Source organism: Lutjanus erythropterus, chromosome 16 (genome assembly GCF_056507025.1).
Source record: "Lutjanus erythropterus isolate fLutEry1 chromosome 16, fLutEry1.hap2, whole genome shotgun sequence".
Classification (NCBI taxonomy): domain Eukaryota; kingdom Metazoa; phylum Chordata; class Actinopteri; order Lutjaniformes; family Lutjanidae; genus Lutjanus; species Lutjanus erythropterus.
The window spans coordinates 26,037,737-26,065,358 of record NC_139332.1 but is presented as its reverse complement, the minus strand read 5'-3'; the positions used below and the strand labels follow the sequence as shown (position 1 = coordinate 26,065,358).

At 41.3% G+C, this 27,622-nt stretch overlaps 1 protein-coding gene across 2 annotated transcripts in view; it reads left to right on the top strand.

The window, feature by feature from the left end:
- The first annotated feature begins 1,370 nt into the window (after positions 1 to 1,370).
- The window catches only part of epha10 (EPH receptor A10), a 219,900-nt gene continuing 193,648 nt past the window's right edge, over positions 1,371 to 27,622 (top strand). For both annotated transcript variants that reach the window (XM_084739711.1, XM_084739710.1), the window contains exon 1: positions 1,371 to 1,547. In XM_084739711.1, coding sequence (XP_084595837.1) covers positions 1,469 to 1,547 — 79 coding nt within the window. In that variant the 5' untranslated portion in view covers positions 1,371 to 1,468. The remainder of the gene's footprint in view (positions 1,548 to 27,622) is intronic.

Genomic DNA, 27,622 nt, shown 5'->3' with positions numbered 1-27,622 from the left:
ATGGTATACTGATGCATAACAATAAACACGATACAAGAAAATGTAAATACAGATGAAAGCAAGCGCTGCACATCAAGAAGCATGAAGAGAAATTGGAAAATTTCCCAAAAAAAATGTAAAAAGAGTGTGTACAAAAAAGGTTTTATGCAGGAATGTGCAAATACAGTATTAAGTAGAGCTGCACAATTAATGGAAATATTGATATGGCAATATAGCCAAGTGCAATATCCAAATCACAGAAGCTGCAAGGAAAAATGTGTGACAAAACAGCATCATGATGTAGTACTGCAGTACTGCAGAGATGCTCTGCCCTACAAATCTTGTTCTCCAGATGTTAGGAAACATGTTTGTTTGGCACAGATGCCAACAAATGTCACATGACCCTGATTTAAATAAGAGATCCTCTGTCAAGAACCTTTTTATATTCCAATGGTTTTATTTAGAACCCACCCAGAGGGTTCTATTAAGAACCATTTTATATTCCAGGGTTTTTATCTAGAACTCATTTACTCACCCAGGGAGTTCTACTGAAACCTTTATTTTGTCTGGAAACATAGTCAGGGGCTTCTACCAAGACCCCTTTTATATTCCAAGGGTTTTAATTGGAACACACTCAGGGGGTTCTACAGAGAACCCTTTTACTCTATTGTACAAAGAATTCTTGATGAGAGGATTTCAACAATCCTTGAGAACGCTTTCTTCCAAAACTGGTTCTTAATGGAACCCTTATTTTTTTAAAAGGAACTCTTGATGAACCCTTAAATGTTCTTAAACGCTTTCCGGGTCGAACCTCAGACCTTCAGGAAGAACCCATTTGGAACCCTTATTTCTAGGAGTGTAGAATTAGATTAGGGTTAGTAAAACATGGGTGTGTATCTGTATGTGTGTGTCGGGTATTAATATGCATTTTCTACATGTTGTAGTTGATGTTTTTCATGTTTTACTCTGAATTTATTTAGTTTATCTCTGTGTGATATACAAGTAAAATTAAATAGTCTCAACATGATTTGTTACCATATCGTACATCCCTAGTATTAAGTTAAAGGAATATTTGCAACGTGCAAGATAGATTCTGTGAACAGATATATAATCCTCACTAAACTCTCTAACAGCCTGCTCCACATACACAAACCTCCTAAACCCCCTCCTCTCTGTGTAAAAAGGCTCTCCTGCTCTGTTGACTACAGTGGAAACACCTGGCGCGGAGATTTCAGGTTGCTGCTCGCTGATAGGTCGACCCTCCGGTACCCTCGACTCCGCATCCCACTTCATTGCGCTCGCTCGGTGTCAATCTCTGCCGTAAAACCCTCCCCCGAGATATCAAATAGACCGTGTGGCTCGGTTGCTCCCGCACTATTTGCCCAGACGGCTTCCGCTCCGTTCAAACACTGAGTGCGTCTCTGCTGCGGTGCGTTGCGCGCAGGCTGGAGAGAGATGACAAGAGCCCCGCGGAACTGGCCAGACAAACATGGATCTCCGTAAAACGCTGATTTCGGTGCTTTGGATATTATTGCTGATCCTAGACGAAGACTGTCACGCAGAGGAAGGTATGTGGCAAAAAAAAAAACGTGTGAGTGTTTGGGTGCTTTTTGGGTTTGATTGGAGCCAAACCGGCGTCCGCAGCGGAAGGATCGACAGACAGATGTCCGCGGAGGGGACAGTTTGGTATTTGCACTTGTCCTGAGTGGAACCAGGTGCATTCTTTCCAATAACGAGAGGGCATGAAGAGTAGAGGAGTTAAAGCAGTCTTTAAAAGCCTGAAAACGCACATGTGATAGAGAAAATCTTTTATTTTTCTTGATTTATGGAGAGGCGCGTCTCAAAAAGCTGACAGATTTACGCGTTTGAGCTCAGTGAACTCGAGCAGTCCCCCCCCCCCCAAATGCGACCAAATATGATTTATTGAGATTCATTGTCACTTAATTGCCACTAAATAAAATAAAACATAATCATGAAAGTTCAGAGTAATACCTTAAAAATGCTGATCATTTCCAGCATTCTGTCCAGCCTTGCAGATTGTGAACTAAATGAAGTTGTTTTAATGATTTTGTTCTAAAGACAAAAAAAAAAAAAAAAAACTGAGTAAATTCTCACATTTTTGTTGCCACACAGTAAAGCCTCCCTCGATCTCCAGCTCCTGATTTATTCAGAGAGGGAAAGTCAGTTCCGTCTCGTTATGAGGAAGAAATCCCCGCTCTGTTGTCACAAAGATTTGGATTGTGTGCTGGGCTTTTGTCACGGCATCTTTGTGCAACTGGTCTCTTTGTCTTTCCACACTCTAACAGTGCACTGATACTGTGGCACGGACGCCAGGACGCATTAGGCTGATGCCTTATTGCTGCTTATCCTACCACACTGCGTGCAACTCTCCTCCGTTTTCCAGCACAGTTCCCCTCTAATAAGTATCCCCTCTGCCAGTGTTAAACAGCAGGACAGCTGTTTTCTCAGCTCCTTCTTTTTGTCTCTCCATCAGCATTAAACCCAGAATCATTATCAGAACAGTGATGCAGGGCTCACTGACTGGTTTATCAAGATTTAATGCTGATGTGGGATTGCTGGCTTGTTTAATTGCCCCTGAGCATCTGCACTGAAGTGTGGCAGAGAGTGAGGGCGATGCTGGGGTCCAACAATGGACAGCCTGGCTGACTGCCACCCATACAAACACTTTTCTGCACTCACAAGTTAGATGTTGTAACTTATATCAGCTCAGACTCACACACACACACAGAGCTGATTGAATGTGTGACTGATTCAGGTGAAGTCAGGGAGGTGATCCGAATCAGTTACAAGATTGTGAAGTGGAAAAGAACATAATAGCTTCAGACCCCCGGGTGCTCTCTAAAGAGGTACAGCGGAGTGGATTTTTGGATATACACACATGCATGTGCAGAACACACACACAGTAACTTATATGTACTAGAGCTGCAGTGATTAGTCGATCAAAAGAAAATTAATTGCCAACTATTCTGATAATTGATGAATTGTTTCAGTCATTTTTCAGTCAAAAAAAGTCAAATATTTGGTGGTTCCAGCTTCTTAGAGGAGTTTTTACAAGTATTTTCACCATAATAAATCATCACGTTGCTCATCAAATGCTAACAGTAACGCTGCCACTGTGGTGTTCTCCTTTCAAATTTCTATTACCAGATGGAATTAATGTTATAGTTTGCCCATTTCATGTTAATTAGAGTTCAAATTAATTCAGAATGTTCACAGAATGAGTAAGTGTCTGTGTATGAGTCAGAGGAAATCATTAATAATCTTGTAGAAGGACTAGATGTTTGTAATGGTTAATTTGAGCAACATGTTAGTGGTGTCTGGCTTGCAGTCACTTAACTGTAGAGTGTTTATTTTTTCTTTGTTGACGGTTATAAACAGCTGAACAACTTTCAGTGGAGGACTAATCCTTGCTCATTATTATCACTCTACGATGTTGCGCTCGTCTTATACTCCTGCAGCATTCCTGCAGCCTGCCTGAGCCTCCCCCGAGTGTGGGGAGGAGGAGCTGCGGGGAAACAATTCGGTTCAACCATAGATGTGTATTAAATAGGATTTCAACATGTTTAATATACCGTCCGCGTCCCCAACTTGATATTTGGACTGCTGTACTCATTTTTTAACGCACAATTGCTACATATTGCTCATTTAAATCTGAGGATTTACTGCTTTTCTTTGTCATTAAGGACAGGAAATGAAAATGATTTGAGTTTTGCACTGTCGAAAGCAATGTGAAGATGTCACTTTGGGCTCTGAGAAATTGTGATGAGCCGTTTTCACATTTTTTTCAACATTTTATAATCAATTAATCCATAATGAAGATAATCCTTAATTGCAGCCTTAATATATACGAGGGCGGGGTGATATGTCGTATAAATAATACACCCGTCTTCATCAGAAAATTGTGCGCATCGGTCGAATGTGCGAGCAGCTTATTCCAACGGACTTGTTTTGTAAGGTGGCAACTCCTAGTGGATGAAGTAAGTACAAGGTGCAAGAAAGTCTGCGTGAAACAAAAAGTAAACGTAGAGATATTAAAAGTTTTGAGTAACTTAAATTTAATTATAGATGTGAATTCTGTCATGTGACATACGTAACATAGTTATTTTAACTCAAACGATGGCCTTTTCCTAAATTAAATTAAGTTGTTTCTTTGTCTGAACATAAACAAACTGTGGGCATTTTACAAACCATGCGTGTCATATCCTGTTACTTATGTAAAGTAGTTAGTTGCAAACATATAATTCATTGCTGTAGAAACTACCCAACAGAACTGTACAGTACAGCTGGACAAAATCAGTATTTTTGACCATATACCTTGAAACATTGATATTGCGACAGTGTTGAAGGGATGACTGCGGCTGCTTTCACTAGATATTTAAGGTAGAATCAGTAGGATACCCATGTTTTGGAGTTGGTAAAGCGTCTAGCATATGAGCATGAGTCTATACATTGTTCTTTTCAGGAAACTGTTGCACATTATACCTTTAATACATTGACCATTATTTTTTTGATAAATAATGGTCAGTATTGTGGATATAATCGCTAACTGGTTAATGTAAAATAATAGAACAGCCAGAACAGTCTGGTAAGTTCAGAATATTACATTGTTTGACCATAATACAGTCTTTAAGATAGGGAAAAGACACTAGAACGATATCCAAAATCTATGACTTTATCGATAAAATATTAATATATGTTCCAGCCCTAATCTGTATGCACTCTAGAAAAAGGCATCTGGCACACTCACACACTTCACAGCCATACATCACTGACACACATTAATGCGCTTCTGGCACACACGCAACTCTGGATCAAATGCACACACTCATTTGACATGTTCAGTATAGGCTGCTATAGCGTGCAAGCTTTCTCATGAAACATACACACTTGCGCACACATGCATGCATGGTGAGACATCTCTCGGTACTTAAGGGCCCCTTTAGCGCACATACACATGCAGACTTGAGCACTCGCGTGCACACACACACATACACACACACACTTCCTCTCGAGCATTGGATGCACCACACACGGACTCATTGCCAGATTGATTTGGTTCCCTGGAATGCTGGGTAGCCGGATTTGGATGCTAGCTTTTGTTTAATTGATGTTGTGACAGCGATTAATTGCTGTGAAAGCAATGTGCTCCTGAAGGCTGCTATTGGCAGCGATTCTTCTCGCTGTTCTGTTCGTAAGGATTTGGTAGATAGAGAGAACACTGGGGAGAATTTCCTGTTAAATTCTCTGCCATTATGTCCATATTAATTGAGGCAATTTACCTACCTGTCTATGTGTATTCTGCCACGAGAGCTGCATTTTAACAAAGGAAACACAGCTAAAACCTCCCATTATATTATATTACAGTATTTATATGACTCTTTGATCACTATTCATGGATTTTCTCTTATGCAGACTGCCCCTTGTACCCGTTTTAATGCTTTAGTAGCTTTTATCACAGTTTTACATGCCCCTTTGTGTTTGCTTTTACTCTTATTTAATTTCTCCTCAGCATTTTTCTCTGTTGCAGATGTGCAAGACTGCGTTCTTATGTTGTAGTCCTTCTTTGTCTTTCTCTCCTTTTCTCTCCTCTCTATCGTCTCCCATACATGACTCCCACATCCTGAGCTGACTTAGCAAACACTAATACGAGATGGTGTCCACTCTCCCACACTGGTACCTCATGCAGTCAATCCAGCCACCCCCCCCCCCCTCCCTCCAGGCCGCTTTTCTCATTCCCCACGCCTCACTGCTAACACACCTTGGCATCTCATCGGGATCTCATTTACTTCCCCTCTCCTCCCTCTCCTCTTTCCTTCCCTCCCTCCCTCCTGCAACCATCCATTCTGCAGCAAGCTGAGAGAGGGCACAAGCTAGGTACAGAACAATAGAGGCAGAGAATGATGGAGAGGAGCGCAGTGATTGAGAGTCTCAGCGTAACCTGTGGGATCATCCTGCGTGTGCGGCCGTAGCTTTGTTTGATGCCTTGTCTTGTCAGAATGGCTGGGGTGACTTGACTGCACTATGTTCTTGGCAGGCTTTCAGCCTTTTGTTTACCTGCAGCCTCATAACACTGTGTGCTTCAGAAACCTCTCGTGTCAAGTGTAATTTCAGATTTACAGCTGACATTTTCCGCCATGATGCTTTGTGATGCTGCTGGGGTAGTTTGGAATAAAGTCGCAGTATTTATACTATTAAAAATATCAGAAGTACACACCGGTCTGGGACAAATATCCACCCACGGCTAAAAAGTTTTAGAAAACTCTGACAATGTGACAGGTCCTCTCAGTCCTACAAGTCTGCTTTAAGTAGGTCCACTTCTGTAAGTCCACTTCCAATGTTTACTTTTGTATAGGTTCCTAAATGATAGAACTGAGGTTCTACCTATAACGAATTGCCTCTGAAGAAAGGGATTGTTAAGGGTTCTTTGAAAGTTCTTGTTAAGGGTTCAATTAACAACACTTTTTCACTCTTCAAGGATTGAAGAACTCTTTTGTCAGGGATTCTATGGACCATAGCATAAAAGGGTTCTTGGTTGGAGTCCCTGGGTGGGTTCTAGAGAAAAACCATTGAAATAGAAAAAGGTTCATGGTAGAGTCCCCTGGGTAGGTTCTTGTTAGCACCCTTAGAAGGTGGAAAGGTTCTGGGTAGAACCTCCAGAGAGTGATATATAATAGACCATTGGAATAAGAAAAGATTCTCAGTAAAACCCCCTGGGTGGATTCTTGTTCACACCCTTGTAAGGTAGGTTCTGAATAGAATCTCCAGAGAGGGTTCTGAGTGGAACCATTACACCATAGATGGGTTTTCTGTAGAACCTCTCATAGGGGGCCCTGGGTGGGGTTCTAGGTAGAACCCTCTAAAAGCGTTCCAAGTTCCTGGAACCAAAAGGGGTTCTCCTATGGGGACAAGCCAAAGAACCCTTTTTGGTTCTAGTTAGCACCTTTATTTCTAAGAGTGCAGGGCTGACTCGAATGCTTGGAAGCTTCTACCATTCTCACGTTAATCGTCGTCCAAATTGGTATCAGAATGCATCAGGGGGTTTTCTTCAATTTTTTTTTTTTTTGAAGAAAAGAAAGAAGCATTGCATCTGCTGCACTGAAAAAGAGGCAAGAGATTGCTAAAGAGCAAGAAATGGAGCTCGTCAGTGCTGTTTAAAAAGCCAAAGCTTCAAACATATCTGGGTAATTCTCACTGAAGCGTCGAAGCCCCAAAAATGGTATTCAGGAGAGCCCCAGTTCAGTGTCAGTGTGTGTCTTTTTAGTGAAGCAAAAAGTAAAAGTTGTGGAGTTTTAGGTTGGTCAGAGGGTATGCGAAGAGTCCAGGTTTTATGCCGGAGCTTCTGCAGCTTTCTTTTTTTTCTGTCTCAGTGCACCCATTGACCTTGTGAGTGTGTGTTAAGAGTATGTTTGTGTGACTGATCTCTCTCAAACTTCCCAGGAACTCTTGATTCATTTGTTTTTCTCTAGTTTCTCTCTTCCTCTTCTTGTCTCTGTAGTCGAGTTATAAGGTCTTGGCATAAGCGCGAGTTTTTTTTTTTTTTTTTTTTTTTTGTTAAAACTGAAGAATTTTCAACACCCTCGGTAAAATTTTCACCTCGATTTGCACTGCCCACTAGGATTTGCCTTCCACTTGCATCTTATATGCTAGCATTGACCTCTAAAAGTTGTGGAGTTTTAGGTTGGTGGAAGCAAAGTGTCAATCTCGCAAGGACTGCAGCTTTTATTCGGTCTCAAAGCACCTGTTGACCCTGTGTGTGTGTCGAGAGTGTGTTTGTATGGTTGCTTTGGATATGACTGATCCTCAAACCCACCAGGAGCTCTTGATTCCTTTGTTTTTTCCAGTTTCTCTCCTCTTCCTCTTGTCTCTGCAGTCAAGTCATAAGGTCTTGGCATAAGTGCAAGTTTTATCATTCAGCTGAAATATTTTCAATTCGCTTGGTTAAATCTTCACCTCAGTTTGCACCGCCCAGTAGGATTTGGCTTTCACTTGCATCTTGTATGCAGGCATTCACCCTCACCTAGGTTGTGTTTGGCCTGAACCAAATAATGCTGATTTTTTTTTTTCCCTCATTTCCCACGTCACAAGACCACAATCTTTCCATGAGCATAACCAGGTATTTTGGCTGTCTAAACATGATCATATCTTAACCGGTTACACTTCCCAGAACCACAATCTTTCTCTAACTTTGTCAAAATAGTTTTAGGGTTTGTTCAGACTGCAGCCACATCACATTTGTTTCCCCTATCAGATGTTTTGTCTGCACTGTCATTTGCAAAGTGATCAGATTTATGTTGCAAGACACCAACCTTCATTAGCATTGATTGCTGTGGTGATAATGTAGGTTTCAGTGACTACATACATTGTTGACATGGCTTTTAAGTTTCTTTACAATTTTGCATGCTTTTTGGGGGGGTTGTTACAGTCTAATGTGCCTGATTTCCCGGAAACTTTTCTAAAAAGGTTGTGATGCATGTTGCGGTGTTTCCAAGTGTTTTTGCAATGAAACAATGGGAGGGAGTGAAAATTGCAAAAACAATTTTTATTCTGTGTAGTTAAATCGAAATGAAAGGCAACTTCAAGGGAGCATAAAACCGCACTCTCTCTGAGTGTTCCAAGTAACCTTACGACAAAGCCTCAGGATTACAAACATTCAAACCAAATATGCTTTATTTAATGGAAAAGTGCACCTGGGGGGATATTCCACAAAGAAGCAAAATCTTTTTGGAGCTGAAACAGCAAGCACAAAATTATGAAATATAAGTGTACAGAGCATTGTTAAATGTCAGTAACAATAACAAACCTATTCTTGTCAATACCTGTGACTATAGTAAAACATACAAAAAAAAAAAAAAAAGAATAATAAAACATTGTGTTGGTTCATTGAGACATACATGTATGATGTTTGCGTGGAGGACAACTGTGATTGGCAGAACCCATTGGAAGCTACAGTGATTGGCCAAATATCAAATTTGCAGAAAAGTTGTGGTGACTGGGCATAATTGCAAGCCGTGCAGACGTTATGGAATTTATCTTAATTGTTGCGATTACAACAGTATGACTTCCTGGAGGTATTGGTTATCCAAAGCAGAAGCATGAGAAATGGAAAGAAAGCATCTCCCAAAGTGCCGGCAGAGAATTTCTTTCAACATCTGCACATGGACCACTCCGCCTCTCTGTTACACTCTCATCACTCTGGATTTGACGCCATTGTGTGGTACATTGCAAGTGATGCAAAGACACAAAGAAATCTGATTTGAGCATCCAGAGTCGTGTTTCTTTTCTTTTTTTTTTTTTTACTGCCCAGACTTTCTAAAATCAGCCTGCATGTAGTCTAGCTGTGTCTAAAAACAGATTTGTGCTGGCAGTCTGACCAAGGCCTTAGTCACCTAACCATATTCCATGTTCAGAAATGTCGTGGGTGGTGCTGCAACTTGAAAAAGCTTGAAATTCCCTTTTTTTTCATGTTTGGGTGAGGCTGTAGATTGAAATGAAAAGTTTTACCTTATCAGGTCTACTGCTTACTTAACAGTTATTGACATTTCTATAATCCCTACAATTTATTTCAAAAACCTGCTCTATTGAGATTCAAAGCCTTGGTATTTCTGTTTACTGCTGGCTTCAATATAACATAATTGAAGTGTCTATTCATTATTAAACTCCACTTATATGTCATTTGATTACTGCATCACATAATTAGTGCTTAGAAGAAATCTGATTGACTAATATTGGGTTTACCAGCAATTGCCAGACTGGCAGTGGAGAAGCGCTCCACCCTCCCGGGCCTCAATTGGGACTAATTGTCTGTGATTGATGCAGGCTTATTTCTGCTCTGCTGCCGCTGCCGGGCCCAGTGCACCGGTCCATCTCTGGCTGGCAAGGACAGCCTTGGACCTGTGTGCGCTGGATCAGATGACTGTGACCTCTGTGAGTATGAAAGGTCAGAGTGATTTGTGAAGATGGCAGGCGTATCGCCGCGACGGCCTCAGGGACGCTATCGTCTCCGCGAGAGCCGAGATGAGAGGAGGGGCGAAGAGGCACAGGTGCGGCGAAATGAGCGTAGGAGGAGGGAGAGTCTCGTCCAAAAAAAAATGACGCATTACAAGCGGAGAGAGGAGAAGAGGTGTGTCGGGTCACAGGGTGACGAATCAGGGAGGCTGAAAAGCAAGGAACAGTGGATGAGGGAGTGACAGAAAGAAAATTGTAGGTGAGAAAAGGCAGGTGGGAGGGAGCAGGTGATGTGGGAATTGTAAGCTGCCACCACCGCTTTGTTCCACTGCTCTCGTATGTTACATGTAATCAAACAGACCAAGGGTTCCTATAACAAGTCAATGCAGCAGCTCGGCAGGGTCCTTATTTACCTCCCACTCCGCTGGAACACATTGACTGAGACTGATGGATGAATGGTGTGTGTGAGAGTGAGAGCATGCGTGTCTATTGGATCCCAATAGGGTCACCTGATTTCTTTTGTTCACGCTAAAGACACTACTACAGCATCACGGATATTCTGCTGGATCTGCAAGAATGTTGAGAGGGTGGGAGTGTGTGTGTGTGTGTGTGTGTGTGTGTGTGTGTGTGTGTGTGTGTGTGGTGGAGAACGGGAGAAAGAGCAGTCTTTGTGTGTGTATGCATGTGTGTGTGCGTGCACATGTGGGAGGAAAGATGGGGATTTAGCAGGTGTTTCAGCCATATTGGACAGTGAGGAAGGGGTTCTCTGCAGCTGCCTATGATAGATGAAGGGACTGCGGACGGACTGCACATCATTTTATTGATAAATCTTTGCTGAAACATCTTCTTCTGCTGCTGCCTGTGTGTGTGTGTGTGTGTGTGTGACAGCCTCTGTGTTTGTGTCCTTCACATCCATGTTTTCATCCAAGACTGTGGAAGAAATTTTCAGCCCCTTCTTTATTTATTTACTTATTTTCTCTGTCTTTTCTGAGAAGCACCTTTTTTAAAATCAGCGTAAAGAAAACTGCTTTCTGTATTAATGATTTAAATACCTTAACCATCTTGTGGTTGTTATGTTGTTGCTATGGTAAATTATATGAAAACATGCTTAAATGTTATTAATTAGTGCGGGTGATAATTAAATTCTTGCTGCAGTAAATCAGCCTGGAGAAGGAAGCTGAGAATGTAGGTAGGCTCAAATCAGCAATTATAGTGTGAGAGAGAAATCAAAATACCATTTAAAAATTAAAATAATGCTCTTTTAGTTGATTAATCAACACAAAATTTAGAATAAAAAAAAAGTCGAGTTTAAACGTCAGACACTCACTGATGCCACCGTCTCAAAAATAGAGATGTGTTGCACTTTTCTGTCTTAGATTGTAAATTTAATAGCTTTGGATTTTGGACTGTTTAGATTAGAGCTGAATGATTCTGAAAAAATATCTAATTGCAGTTATTTTAACTGGTATTGCAATTGCAATATGATTTGCAATATTAGATGAAAGGCTATTATTCTCATTTTCACTTAAAAACGCATGAAATGACTATGGTGTGTAATTTGCAGGGATCTGTACCAAACAAAGATTTTTTGTATGATGTTTAGGCCAGGACATCTCTGCAGCGTAACAATATTTAATTTAAAATTGTATCACGACACACATTTTGCTTTCAGCAAATATTGTACCTCATATGATTTAAAAATTGCAATTTTGATAATATAATAGTAATAGTTTGAGTCTGGGAACCAGACCATGAGATGATTGACAGAAGAGCCTCACCACTTTAAAAACTGACTTGTCGGTCCAATCACACATTTGGAGCACAATGCTTCAGGCTCATGAAAGTCAAATAAAACTGTTTTATAAGGCAGTGCTGAATGTCAATCAAGATTAAGTTAATGCATTGCTGGTTTCTTGCCATTTTGGTGTACTTTTTAGCTGTAATTTGAAAAAGTTTATCACCAGCTCTGCACCCATTGGAAATAATAAGATTAACTGAGAGACTGCAGGCTAATTCAGATATATTCAAGTCTTTTAAAGCATCCAGTCCTCGGCTATATTATCATATAACACAGAAGAAAAGGACAAATGTGTATTTGATAACATGTAGAAGTATGTGCTTATTCCTTGATAAAATGGAGTGAAATGATCATCTGACTAGAAGTGAGAAGTAGAGGAAATAAGTTTTTAAAGTCCATAAATGAAGCATCAACAGAGCTGCTTTAGAAAAAGCACTTGTGCTTTCATGCCAGAGCCTTATGTAAACATCTCAAGGGCCTGTTCTCTAAAGGTTCTTCAAAGGTTACATGCAGAAAAGTCTAATAAAAAAAATATAACTGAAAAAAATTTAATTAAAAATGTTTCCTACCACCCACACCACCAGCATCCTGGAGTTAAGACATATTTTTTCCTGATTTTTATACGGATGCCTCGAACACATTATTCATCTTTGCCGCTTTTGTTGGGATACTAATGGATTAGAGGAGTTTTTGTTGGCAGGCTTTTCATCCTGAGGTGTCTAAAGTTGATAAATGTCACTGGTGTGTATTTGTGCGAAGCTGGAGCTGTGCTCTTGGCAGAGATTTCAGCTTAGGGTGTTTTGCATTGAGAGTAAACACCAACCGCATTAATATGAGGCTTGATGTGGGTGGGCACGTTGGGAATTGGACTGACAACTCAGTGGAGCTCAGTCAGTCTACCACCCTCACACTCGCAGCTTTTCGTTTAATTTCCTTGTTTTCCGATGGTGAAAACATCATCACCCACTCATCTTGACTTTAGTATGAGCAGATTCATGATAGATTTATTGAGGCGAGCAGGACTTCAAGCTTAAGACTTTGTTCACTCCATCTGTGGTCTGATGAAGAGGAGCTACTGGCCAAGTACACTGACACTCTAGTCAATACCCCTGAAAACTCAGTACCTTTACGGCTCCTCACTGTTTCATTTCTTTGTTCACCTAATCCAGGATTTGTTATTGCAGATTTCAAGTACTAAATGATCCTACGTGACTCCAAAGTGGACTTAAATTTGCTCGCTGTTCTGCAGCTTTGACCAAACACACTCTGATGCATCAGTTTCTTTCAAAGAAAGAGCTGGCTTTGAGGCTTTTGTGAGGAAAATGCAGGAAAAGGAATTGTAACCTGCGTGTGTGTAGAGGCAGTGTTCTACCAGAGGTTAAATGTGTTGCCCTCCCTTTTAGGTGTTGGCTTAGAGACCATCAGCCTGAATCGAGCCTGGTTTAGTCAGTCCCATCACACTGCCATGGAGGTGAGGAGGTCCTGGAATGTGCAACAAGACAAACACACTCACACAGTTTGTTGTCTGTCTTCTCTAAAGAATAACACACTTTGTAGACAGTCTTTTGGCAAGGCAATGTGTGAATCTTGTATTTTGGTGAAGCGGAAATACCATGCATCATCTGTTCATTTTTAATGGCCAACAACTTTCTGTCATATTAATTGCAAACTAATGTTTTAACACTCAGAGTGACATGAGTGGGTTGCTGGGTTTGGGTGATTTTTTGCATCAACACAGTCTTTTACAAACTAAATTATCAAACATAATTATGAATTCAGTTTGAGGATATTCAGACATTGTGGCCAGTTAGCAAGAAAAGTAGTGTCTTGACAGTTAGAATTTTGTAGAAAAAAAGATCTTGCAATGAGATAACGCCACCCACGGTGCCCATCGTGTTGATGTTTTGACCCATGAGCGCTCAGTAGTCATTTCTACATTATCGCATAAGTAATGGCACTAACGAGTTGGAACGCATCTTTGAACTCAGCCTTCATTTTGATCTACACACCTGTAAAGTTTTGTGACTGCATCTGGCAGAATCAGACAGACATCTGGCAAAAACCTGGCAAAGTACGTGATAGCTCCTGCCACAGTAGATGTCTCCAGGGCCACATTGTGCCATGATGAAAGGTGAAAACAGTTCTCCCACACTGTTGTGGCTAGTAATGAAAGCACAATGAAGCTGCAAATAAACACCAAAATATATTGTTTTTACCTGCCCCGTAGAAGAGTCTGATCTGCCCCCCTTGACCAGATGACATGATTTGTCTGTGCCTTCCAAAGGTGTTATAAAATGTGGTTGAAAAATGGTTAAGGTTTGGTTAGGTTATATCATCTTTGGTCATTGTTTGTGTTAAAATATATAATTTGTTAAGGTTAAGAGACCTTCATTGTCATAGTTACAACCATAAGCATGCGGTTGAGTTTGGAGAATGACTGCAGTCATGCTTACAAGAAATAAAGCACCAGTGAATTTGGTAGGAAATGAGAGAAACAGCAGCATCCTGCGCTAAAGTCTGCTATTCAGTTGACTGATCCATCCACCACAACCTCTACAGGAATGTCACCTGACCTCCTCCTTTGCTCTCATCATATTTGCTCCTACAGCTGGAGGGATTTCCTATTGGGGCACGTGCTGAAGACTGATGCCGTCTTCATAATATTTAATCATTTCAGTATGTTTACATCAGTCTTGGAGAAAAGCTGTTTTAAAGTAACATGCTTTGAACCCTTTGGGTTGGCTGCAGCTGAGGCGATGTCCAGGAGTCCAGATCCAGTTATGTAACAGTTATGTGAGCAGACAAAAGTGAGTTCTCATCTTGTTTGGACATGAGACGCGGTCCTTTCCATATGTCCATGCTTCTAAACTGGCAATACGCTGTGCATGTTTTAAAGCCGCATGAGAAACCACATCTACTCATGCTCACGCTCGCACACAAACACACACGTGGCAGACTTGGAGAGCCCACACACCTCTACGGCTGATCTCTGCCATTAGCTTCCCACTTCATCTTTGCTCTGCTGTGTCAGTGTCCGCCTCGCTGGCTCCGGCTGAGGCTGGCCGCCTGGCCTCCGAACGCTGCCTCTTAATGTGCTTTTCGTGTCTGCTGGTCCTCCTCTGCCACGTCTGACCTGATGACACATGTTGGGAGTGCTTGCAGTTTGTGTGTGTGCTGGTGAGGTTGACACCTTACATTAAACATGTTTATATATGTACATCTTTCTGCACTTGGCTCCTTTGTTTTTTGCACCTTCATTGAATGCTACATCATGCTTCTCCATGCAGTCACCCTCACATTTCCACCGTCTCCCATCTCCAACCCTGTCTAATGTAGAGAATATAGTTACAGTAGGGATTGCAATGAAAGTTTAATCCTTTTCTATACATTTTGTGAAAGCTTTTTCCAAAGCGTTGTTACGTAACATTTGTGCTTTTAGACTGTGATAAAAGACCCTTCACACATGCCCAGACACAATTGCATGCTCTTGCCACTATTCAGAAACGCATCAGCCAGAAAGATATGGAGTCCTTCTCTAATGGCAGCAGTATGACAACTTTGGCAATTACTTACTTCGCTGAGCTGAATCAAGCCGCAGCACTTGTTAACATACACAAACAGAGACACTGCTTTATGTGGCTGCAGGCTGCTTTATGTATGCATGATGCATTCGGGTGCTGGCTTAAAATGTGAGGACAGCTGAACAGCATTGCACTCAAAGAGCAAAAGAGCATTAAATCTGGGGTAGGCAGTTTTATTTATGGTGTCACTGGGCAAAAGTTCCATAATAATCTTTACGCATAAAGTAATTTAAGTGGTCTGAAAGAAGACTAGACTCCTGTTTCTCCTCTTGACTCTGGTTTTAGGCTTTAGTGAATCTAATCCATAATGGAAGACAATCACAGGTTGGTAAGATAGTTGATCATTTAGTCCCATTCCCAACAACAATCTTCGAGCCACCAATCCAAACCATCTTTAATTTGATGACCTGTGAATGAGACTTAACGATCAATTATCTTTCTGTATTTTTCTTCTTTTAAGGACTACACTGCAGAATCACATAGCATTGCACTCCATTGTTGGATTCACGATGGGCTGTTTAAATTCCACGCACTCTTCTTCCTTCCTCAAGTCTGTCACCTACATTACCCATGATGCAACTCATACTGACAACAGTTCAGATGGAGATCCACTATGCTAATAGTGGCAAGGGAGGTTTGGTAGGCTCACTTCTTTCTAAGTTCATGCTCAAAGATTCATTTTCAGGCTTGTAGTCTTCAACCCTAATTGGTGGAGTTCCTTGTTAGCAAACCATCTTGGCAGAAAATCCAAACATGGACATTGTCCATAAGATAATTTTTTGGCCATCCAGAAGGCTGCAGTCCTTCCCAAGAAAACACCACAAACCAACAAGTGTCAGCTCTGCACAGAGAGCAGCCTGCAGAAGGACTTTTCAATCCAAATCAGATAAAAGTGGCCTTGATCACAGCAGGGAGGACGGGCACACACTGACTAGACTCACATGCCAAGTTGTTTTAATAAATGAACAGATCTGATATTCATGCTTTTTAAGGATTTATGGGGATTAAGGGTTTATTTAACCTGTGGTTATATTTGTTCTTACAGCAAATGGCTTTCTTGTCATTTCTGTTACATGTTACAGTTTTTCAAAACTCTAACAGGCTTTCCTCTGGTCCTTAAAATGTCAAAAATCCAATCATCTAAATTTTAGGTCTTAAAGGACAAGTCCATTGTCATTCTTTTTCGTGTTTTCCAACGCCCACTCAGTTGTTACAAAAAGCAGTGACGTAAGTTACATTGACGTCCTCCCTCGCCTTGTTTTCCCTCTTCACCCATGAAAGGAGGCCAATCCTCTCGTAGTATCTGCTGGGAGAAGACGTTGCAACTTAATCAGATCTCAGCTCTCATAGTCTAAAAACCCCCAAAATAAACTCACAAAAATATCAAGAAAATATTGTTGCACTGGTTGACTGTGGGGAAAAAGTTCTTAGAGGAGTCAGGAAAATAGCATTTCTCTGAAATTAAATGTCTGGATTTGAATACATGATGAATACTGCTGAGAAACTAGATAATAATAGTAATAGAACCGCCCTTTAAAATGTTTAAATATATTTTGACTTTGGTTTTGAAAATTGACTTTGTTGTTGACTTTGTTTTCCTTCCTTTGTGAAAAGGTCTGAAGGCACAAACTACTTGGTCAAGGTTACGAAAAGATCGTGGCTTGTCTCTGTGTAAAAAGCCACGTTGGATAGCACATGCACAAGCATAATTCACGCGTGTACATCAGGTTCACGGACACACTGTTGTCTGCCCACTGCCTGCTGCCCAGCAGTGTTTTTGTCGTCCTTGTCTTTGTTTGTTATCCCTCCTTCCGTCTCTGCTCTGAGGTGGTAATGACCATCATGTTGGAAATGTGTCCGGCTGGGCCTCGTAAACCATTACCCCCGTGCCTAGGAAACCCCATTAATCTTTCTGAGAGGCGTTTGACCTTTCAAACTCATTAACCACAGCCGGTGTGCAGACAGACGTGAACGCATACACAAACCGCAGACGCAATCTCTTTTTCTCTCTCGCACAAACAAACAGCATGGACACGCGTACAGGAATGCTTAGGCAAACTTATGCGCACAGGTGAGGTTTGAATGCACTGATGTGTGTCAAACTGCCAATATCGCCTTCACCAGCTTGCCATCGCCACCACTCTCTCTCTCTTTTGTCTCTCCTCTCCTGTCCTCTTCATCCGCTCGCTTCCTCACCGTGTGGGTTTGGTCAGTGACCTGGAAAATTGCCCGACCTTTTAATACGCAGCTTCCTCGCTGATGAATAAATACATAAATCGCGCGGCTCCGGCTCAGTCACTTTTATGATACCCCTCCCCACCCCGAGTCATACCTCCCGCACACCTCATCGCACCCCGTCATCTGCACCCTCTCCACACTGACACGGAAGAGGGAAGCGGGGTGTCTTTGAAGTGATAGCCCCCCGCGGAGAAGACTATCCATAATGAAAGGGTGTTAGTGACTGGGCCGAGGGCGGGAGAGTGTGAGTGTGAGCGGCGTCGATGGCAAAGGATGTAATGGGGTGAGTGGGCGAGGCAGGTTAACACGCCAGCATGGGACCTGCTCTTCTCAGTTTATCAGAAGGCGAGGGCGGGAGTGAGGGAGCTTTGTAGGTGCCAGAGGATGTAATGTGGCGAGTGGCAGCAAGGAAGGTTAACATAGCAGCATGGGACCTGATCTGCTCAGTTTATCAAAAGTGCAGGAGAGAGCAGTGCAGGCTGTAAAAGGCTAAGTGGTGGGGTGGGAATGGATGAAACTTATTCTGCTCAGTTTACTGTAGGTCCAAATGAGGGAGGGAAAGAGGAAATGAAGTGTGGAGAGAATATGGGGGGCTGCTGAGAAGAAAAAAGCGACAGAAAGAAAAAGGGACATGTATTAAGGAGTGTGCCGAGGTGTTGCATTCGCCTGAATAGTTGGCACAAGCCTCACCTGGCTGGATTCATTAAACAAAATTCTTCAGTCCTAACACAGCCCAAAACACAAGGTCGGGATTTTAAAGTTGAGACATGTTTTTGGGAGATATTTGGTAGAGTTGTTTTGATACTAATACCAGTTTCAGAAATGCCTGTGATGCCTATAAATGCTGAATGGGGTATGTTAGTATATGCACCAATCTGATATCACATAATTTATTTGCCCCGAAAAAAGACCCTGCTACTTCGCAGCAGCATTTTGCATGCCATTTTTTTTTTAAACCTGCGTCAGGCCATACAAAAACACACTGGTTCAGGTACCAGAATCGTGTCAAGAACAAAAACACCCTGCTATTTAAAGGACTAGTGTGTAAGATTTAGTGGAATCTAGCTTGCAGACTGTAAACGGTTTGCCTCAGTCTCCCCTTCCAAGTGTGTTGGAGAACCTACAGTGACCGTGAATCTTGTGCAGAACACAAGGCCCTCTTGAGAGCCAGTGTTTGGTTTAAACACCGGAAGAAGCCCTGCACCCTCTATAGATGTAAGCAGCTCATTCTAAGGTAATGAAAACACAAATATCCCTATTTTCATAGGTTATTGTATATTAATGAAAACATACTTATGAATATTATATTCCATTTCTACCATGTTCTGATATAATCTAACACACTGGGCCCTTTAGAGCTGCATTTAGTGATTCTCAACCATAAGAAGGCGGAGTTGGTCTACAAAACAAACTTTATACACTGTTCCTATCTGCATTGTGTGTTTGAACTCTTGGCTACTTGTTATGCATGTTATTATACAGACCATAAGTACAGTTCTGAATGTGTGTGTATGTTTCTGTGTGCACCTGGTCATGATTGCAATCAGACTGTCATCAGTACAGGATGGTTGGGTGGAGCGTGCTCCTGTTGTTTCTCAGCTTCCTCTCAGCTATAAATGTAAATGAAAAAGTCAATTAGTCTGCCAGCCAATCAGTGCACCAGCCTGTCAATCAGTTAGTCAGTTAACCAGCTGGCTGGACAACCAGCCATTTAGTCAGGTAATAATCTGGCAACTAGGCAAGCAGTAAGACAGCCAGTAGGCCATTATTCAGGCAGCCAGCAGTCAATCAGAAAACTATTCAACTGATAATCAAGTCAGCCAGATGCCCATTGCCATTTTGTCTTCTGGTTTGTCAGCCAGCCAGCCAATCAGAGAGCATGGCGTTTGATTAATCGCTCATTTCAGAGAGCAGCCAGTGATTGTCTGTCAACAAAACATCAAGAGCACCAACGGCATTTGTTCCTGTTCTGTGCCTACAACAGGTTAACACAGTGAGATCTCATCTTGTCACTCTGAACCTACATGATGCATATTCATGCCTAAAGCATTAGTCATTGTCACTGGCATGTCAAAGGAGGAAAATACTCTTCCTCAGGACATTTACAAATTCAGTAAAGCAAGTGAATGTTGCTTATTTCACACCATGGGTGCCAGAACCAGGACTACAGTAAGACTGCAGAGGCTTTATTTGCTAAGAAAATATGCAAATCAAGTTGTAGCACCAACAACCATCAATAGAGCACTGTACAAGCAAAACAAAAAGTAAAAAAAAAATCAGTCTTCACCAACTGTTACAAATTGTGTGCCTCAGCTGGAAGACTAATCCACATTCTGGCATCCAGCACCCTAAAGCACCCTTTCTAACTGGGGCGTTCTCTGATCTGATTGCAGATTCTTGGATGTAAAACCCTCTTCTTTGACTTACTGGTCATCATATGTCTGACACAAAACATTGCAGCCATTCTGCAAAAGAGACTCAACAAAATAGACCACGCAATGTACTAAATCATTGACCGCTGGCATGATCAAAAGAAGATCTACAATCACACCACTATAACGTGATTCATTTAAATCTTTACATTTGTTTAAGTGCAATTGTCACCCTGGGCAATTTAAAGTAAAATTGGTGCCTTCTGTAAGTAATTGTAGAGTCAAGAATTATGACCTTTCTGCCAGCTAAATTGCTTTTTTAAACAATTAGCCTGGTGTTATATGTGCAAGCTCACTGTGCTGTTGACCACAATTAAACATGTATTACATTGAAAAGCTGCATAAAGCAAACTTTGACCACGGTGGACTTCAACACAACTGTCATTGTATCAACTTGTTGTGGCTAACACATTACTAGTGCTCAGTATCAGCTGATATGCAAATTTCAGGCATCAAAATCAGAACTGAGCAGGAAAGAATGGTATTGGAACATCTCTTATCTCTTAATGCATCTTAGACAGGAGCATTTACATGATTGTAATTTGAAAGTCAATAACAGTAAACAAAATTGCCTTTTCTACTCCCCGTCTCACCTGTGTTTCATGCATGCAGGCATGCATCATTGTTGGTTTGGCCATAATTGTGTACCACTAACACAGATTGTGTAAATTATGTCATATTGTGCTGCACTTCAAGTATTCACGCATGCTTTGTGATACACACATGCATTAACAGCATGAGCACATACTCCATTTCTGGCCTGTAGTGTAAATATGACATGTAATAATAAGAAAAATGAATGTTTGATATAAAATATTGAAAAGCTTTTCTTTTCCACTGCAGCTTAAGCTCTGAAATTATTACACGCATTTTCAGTATCTCCCCTCGGTCCAGCCTGTAGCTAAACGCTAGCTATGGTTATTACAGCTCTGCTGAGAAGGAGAAGTGTATGGTAGTGTGTGTGTGTGTGTGTGTGTGCGTGCGTGCGTGCGTGCGTGCGTGCGTGCGTGTGTGTGTTTTAGCAAGAATTGGTTTACGTCCTGTAATTGGTTTGCCCTCGCATTTAATACATTTGCCTTGTGTGGCTGGTGTGTTTTAGCTCTGTTTCTGTGTGAATGTGTGGCTTTGTGTTTGTTGGGTACACCTTCCATGGATGAATTGATTTTAATGGGGTTACCAAGGGTTATTACGAGGGTGATAGTGATGTAGGCAATTCCTCCCATTTTCTGTTGAGTGGCTGCATGGTGTTCTTGTTTGTGTTCTTGCTGTTCAGCCTGAAACGACCAGTTTTTGCACGTGAATTTGCATGTGAGCACATCACAAGAAACCCATTTTGTGTTGTTTGTTCTGTGAAGTTATTTACTGTACTTTTGTGCACGGCTTTTGTTTTTCTCATCTTCGTATTCAGAGGGGATTATGTGTGCATTAATTAATGTCTGAACAAGCGAGTCATCTCTATGTGCATATATCTCTGTGGTGATGCCTGCATGCTGGAGTGGTCAGATGGTCCAACTGGTATGAAGCTGAGGTAACTGGGATATTCTCTCCTGGGCAGATGGGAAGGGATGCTTTTGCACAGGAAGCGGCAGAATAAAGTGCCGTCCTGCCTCTCGTCTTTTTTCTCACTCGCTCTTCTCCGAATTGCTCTTTCCGTCTGTCTCTCCCTTCCTCTTTCTCTCATTCTCTTTCGCATTCTCTTACTCCATCTGACTCGCTCACACAATTGAACTTGGCAGTGTTTCAGGCATTGAGTGGCTCGAGTTAATGGCGAATTACCTGCCTCTCTGAAGTCTTGAGTGTGTATGTGTGTGTGCGTGTTTGGAGAGGGGGAAAAGTAATGGACTTTGCTGCAAGGTCATTTGAAGGAGCCTGCCACTAAATCACTAAATGCCACTAAAGCATTCAGTCAGGCCTATTCATTGGCCAGGATCGTGTGGATTTACATGTGAATGTAAATTGGCTACCAGTTTGTGGAATGTAATGTTCTCCAGCACACAGACTGTAGCACTGGCACTCAGCTTTCAGTGCTGAAGCCAAGAGCCACTTTGGGCTTTCCAGCAACCTTCAACCTCCATACATTTTGTTTATTTATTTAGTGCTGTTGAGGTGTGTGCGCTTGCATTGATGCATGTCCTTGTGGGATCTGGGGGATGTTGATAATGACACAGAGTGGCAGCACCACTCAGACGTCTGACTCAGATTGCAACAGTCAAGACATGAGTCAATTAACAAACTAACTGCCATGTATCGAGCCAAGATGACTAAGAGCACTTTTCTTCTAGCATCAGTCTCGGGGGTAGTTGCAGAGACAGAAACGGTTTCTTAGAGATGGGAAGTCCAGGACAGATTAAAGACGGTAGTTTGCCAAGAGTGTTTTCACCTCCAAGAGTCAGCTGTGATGTAGTTTAGTGTGATGTTATTTGTCCAATTTGCCTCAGGGATTCCATCTTGTCGTCATGTTGTAACAGGTGTATTTCTTTTACGCGAAGAGTCACTTGGACAAACCTCAGCAATCATTCATGCAGATCACAGCTTCACTGACATCCATTTGTTTAAACAAGGAGCACTAATAGACAGTTTATTAAATGGTGGACAGAGCTTTCAGGTCTGAAAAGTTGATGAAAGCTAATGTGGAAGTGCCTTAAACTTGCATTCAGTCTAATAGCCAGCAGGGGGCGACTCCACTGCTTCCAAAAAGAACTCCAATTATATTTAAGTTTATGGCAAAATTACCATATTTCTCACTGGACTTATTGCCTAATGGGTTTATGGACTTGATCGTTTCAGGTCTTCTTGTATACAGCCTGATGTTCATTTTGTAAACTGTGGTCTCATTTAGAGTAAAGCAGATGGTAAAGGAGAGTATATACAGTATAAGTCATTCTCAGTGAGCCTGTCCAGCTCAAAGCACCAGGCTTCTTGCCTGACGCGTTTTCAGAAAAATAATTTGGTGTCCTGGTTGTGATACGAGAAAGATTGTGAGCAGGTGGCCGCCATTTTGGGTCTGGTTTCCAATCTAGTCTCTCAAAAGAAGCTCTCTGTTTCTGGTCTCCCTTTCTTATTTAGTTTACTTTAAGAATTTGCCACAATGTTAAACTACACAAAATAAGATTACACATAAATACTTCCTGTTTACCTTTCCCATGTTTAGTCCTGACTTAACTTTTAGATTTCAACTTTCTCCTTCTTTGTTGTCTATTCTCTCTTTTTCTTTTCTTTTTTTTTCTTGCCTCTTTCTCTGTCATTCTCTTTGCATCTCACCCAGCCTGCTCTGGGACTGAAAGGTAGCCAAGAGCTCAGAAAATGCCCAACAGCAGAGACTCAGGACGTTAATAGTGAATATATTACCATGTCCTTGTAAACTGACAAGAGTCCTCCACTTCTTTCTTTCTTTCTTTCCCTTAGTCTGAGAATCTGTGAAGATGTATGAGGCTAAAAAAAGCCACATATCCTAATTTACAGACATGCCTACAGATGCACACTTACTGCCTCAGCAGTCATTCTTGTTTCTTCGCTCTTCCTACATACATACGTAGACACACACACAGGCACACGTACGCAGCATGAGGACACAGGGAAGCTTGCTTTTAGCCGACCACCCCCTGAGAATGGAGGCTGATGAAAAATTCAGCTCAGTTAGTCAAAGAGTGGCTTAAAGAAAGACTGTTTGGTTTAGCTACTCTCTTTCCTTCTCTCTCTGTCTGCCTGTCTGCCATTTGATGTGTCTGGGTGTCATTCTCTCTCCTCTCATTTTCTTTTTGTTTTGCATTTCCACTCTTATTTTCTCTGTTCATTCCTGCCTGTTCCTCCTGGTCACTACACTTGACTGTATCCGTCTGATAAATGGACGTGGCTTGTGTGTCTGCCATGATTCAAACAGTGTAACCATTGGTCACTGGGCAGCACTTTGTGGTCAACATTTGCCCGTCGCTTGGCTTGAACTACAAACCTTCTGCTCACTGAGACCATGTGACCACAGCGGTTGAATATGTTTCTGACCCGTGACTTGGAAAGGTTTGAAATCATATGGTGAAGTGGTGGCTTTGTAGCAATTAACCGGCTAAACCCAGGATCTGTCAACAATTAAACACATTGTGCTCATCGAAGCTGATTTATGCCAGTTTTACACTCAAAAATATAAATGCAACACTGTTTATTCTTATATTTCTCATGGGTTGAAGTAAAAGATCCAAGACTTCTATGCACACAATTTTTTTTTAGAACTGTGTTATTGCCAAGATAATCCATCCACCTGCCAGGTGTGGCATATAGAGATGCTGATTAAACAGCAGGATTACTGCACAGATGTGCCTTGGACTTGGACTCAGTAAAAGGCCGCTCTAAAATGTGCAGGTTGATCTCGAAAAAGGACATTTATTAGGCGCTGAAGTCTTTCACATAGGGCCACAAATACCATTTTTACCCCCAGGAGGGCAAAGTTATGACCTGCCCTATTCTGTATCTGATCGGCTAGTACTAGTTACCTTTATCGATTGGCTTGGTTAGGTTTAGGCATGAGGACTGATTGGTCAGGGTTAAGGTCATAATATCAGGGTAAGCCAGTCAGAGGATATAAAATAGTCCTTACACATACTATGCAGTTATTTTTATCAGGCAACACAGGTCTGTATAGCCACTACTTTGAATGTTTTGGTGGCATTTTGGCCTGTTGAACTACCAACGCCATCAAATACATTGTACTTGTCCACACTACAGATTGTATAGGCTGTAGCTCCTGCAGATGTTGGGTAACCACACGTTGCATTAAATGTTGCATTGGCTGCAAACAAATCTGTACAAATAGTCTATTTTTAATCTGGGTAGAAAAAGGACTAAATGCAGTTATTTTTTTGACTACTTCAACACGACTTGGTACTGGATTATTTTGGTTGATACTTAAATGATATTTGAGTACTGATACCTAGCCTGAGTGTTTGGATTATCTCAGCTCACTGTAGGAGCCTTAATGCAATTCACTGGTGTTTGACTGAGTAGAAGGTAATAAATGAAGTAAAACAAGTAAAACAACAGTAATTTAAATATTTGATGATACAGAAGAAAATGGAAGTAATATTTACAGGTATTTACTATTCATATGTTCCATAACGCCGTAGGCAAATAATTTAAAATGTGTGTAAATAATTTGAAATGCATGAAAATGTAATTTATGTTACTATTGTAATATTTGGGAGTAGGTCACTGTTTGTTGCTTCCTAATGGGAAGTGCCTTAGTGAGCATCTTTAATTTCCTTAATTGATTCTTACATGAGGAGGGAGTTTTGAGGTTGACCTGAGGTCAGTCAGGCAGGCAGAGACTGGAGCCACATGGTTGTTTGACCTCGCTCTCTTTTCAATTTGTTTAATGGAATAGTTTGATGACTGGACAGTTTTTCTCTACCACGTTTTTTGTTGTGTTGAGGAAAATGGTAAAACTTCACCAAGTGACCCTGTGGAGGCTTCATTTAGTGGATTCAATGACATATAACAGACACAATTTGAGAGAAATAAATCTTTTGTGCACAGAGGAAATCTTAGATATGTAATTAAACTCATATTTGTATATTTGATGAGTTTAAAATGGCTCATAATGCTTCTAACTTTTCTAACTTTTTGATGACAGTTGCAAAAACGAAGTTGAATCTTTAATGGCTTGTGAAATAAAAAACTCTAATCAGTTTTACGCTTTAAATTGTTTTTATAGCGTTCTGTTATAAAAATGTTTTGGTGTTCTTTCATAATGTTCATCAGGTCGAAGTCTGTTGAAGGTCTGTTGAAATTGCCAGCGGACAAGGGCAGAAGGAATGGCAGCGAGGATGACGATTGAAATGCAGCTCGGAGAGGACAATACTGAATCTAATCTGTTTATACAACCTCACCTCCAGTCTCCCTCCTGTCTCCTCTCATTTCAAACTTGACAAACAAACAAATATACACACTTGCGCATAAACGCACACAAACACACACATGCACACACACCCACTTTATGAAAGAAACAGAGGTCCTTTGCTTATCTCGCAGGTGAAATCTGGAAAAATGGAAGTGTTGCATTTGCATTTTAATTTGCCCTCAATCAGGCATTGTGTTTGGCGTTGCAGCGAAATTGCCTGGTGTTTGCTCCTCGTCCCTATTTATAGGGGCTCCATGAGAGACGGGCCCTAAATTCAAATCTGCCTGCTATCACAGTGTATGGAGATGAGGCTTTTTTTTTTTTCTCCTCCTCTGTCACTCATTCTCTTCGTGTCTGTCCTTCTCCATCTTCATTTTTTCATCAGTCTACTTCCCTCTTTAATTATTTCTGCTACTTCTTTTTTGAACAGTTTTTTCCCTCTTCCATCGCTCCCTCTACCTTTCTCCTCTCATCCCGCCCCACCCCTTTCTCATTGCTTGGAGAGTGAATGCACAGATTTCATTAGCGATGCTGTGTGCCACGCCGCTTGCCTCTGAAGGGCTCCACCAGCAGCCATGGAATCACGACCCAGCTCTGCCCTCATCATCTGTCATCCCGTCCCTCTGTTCCCCCCACTGGCACCTCTGTCCCCCCTTTGATATTTCCCGCCCTCCCTCCAGCCGTTCTTTCCGCTCTAGCCGTCTATAACATGGCCATAAGCTGTCTGTGACAGATGAAGGACCTCCTTCACACAGCTAACTGCTCCCTGGAGTCCAGAGCAGCGGAAGTTTAACCCAATAGTGACTGTAAACTCTGATGCGTGTGTGCAGTAAATGGAGTGTGCATTAAATAGTGCAGATTTAAGATAAAATTATCCTTTCTTAGTTTAACAATGGGGAAATTTGCTGCGTTACAGCTCAAAAATGGAAAGCAAAACCTAAAGAAGCATAAAAAAAAAACAATAAATTTGAAAACAGGCATTATAAAAAGGAGGAAATATAAGAAATAAAATAATAAAATAAAAAATAGGAACAATAAATACAATATAAAGCAAGAAACAGACACCTGAATTGACAGCACTGCACATAGGAAGTATGAAAATTGCGCACTTGAAAAGAAATTTCACCAGAGTGAAATATTGATATTGCACAGTATGAAATGAAAATTACCCCTGAGTGAATGTTTATATTGCACAGTCAGTATACATTAATGATGCAGTCAATTTGTTGGTTTTGTGTGTGTGGTCTACTGGGAGCTGTACTGGTTGTTCAGTCTGACAGCTGCAGGAAGGAAAGACCTGCGAATCTATTTGATAGCAAATACACACGGACAAGAACATTTTTTTTTTTAGTTGAAGTTAAAGATCTAAGACTTTTTCTGTGCACACAAAAGGTTTATTTCTCTGAAAATTTGTTAACAAATGTGTTCCTTTGGCAAGATAATCCATCCACCTGACAGGTGTGCTGATTAACCAGCATGATTATGCCGCAGGTGTTCCTCGGACGAGTCACAATAAAAAAACACTCCAAAATGTGCAGTTGCACACATGACAATAATCCTGCTTTTTAAAGCTAGTACAAGGAGTTTTTAACAGGTTATGAAACGGTCTCAGTTTAATACTGGTGCATCTATAACACACATAAGCAAGCAAGACCATCTGCAAGAAGATTGGCTATTTCTCTATAGCTGATATTAATGTCTGCCACCGGATTGGATCCACTGTGAAATCATATAAAACAAG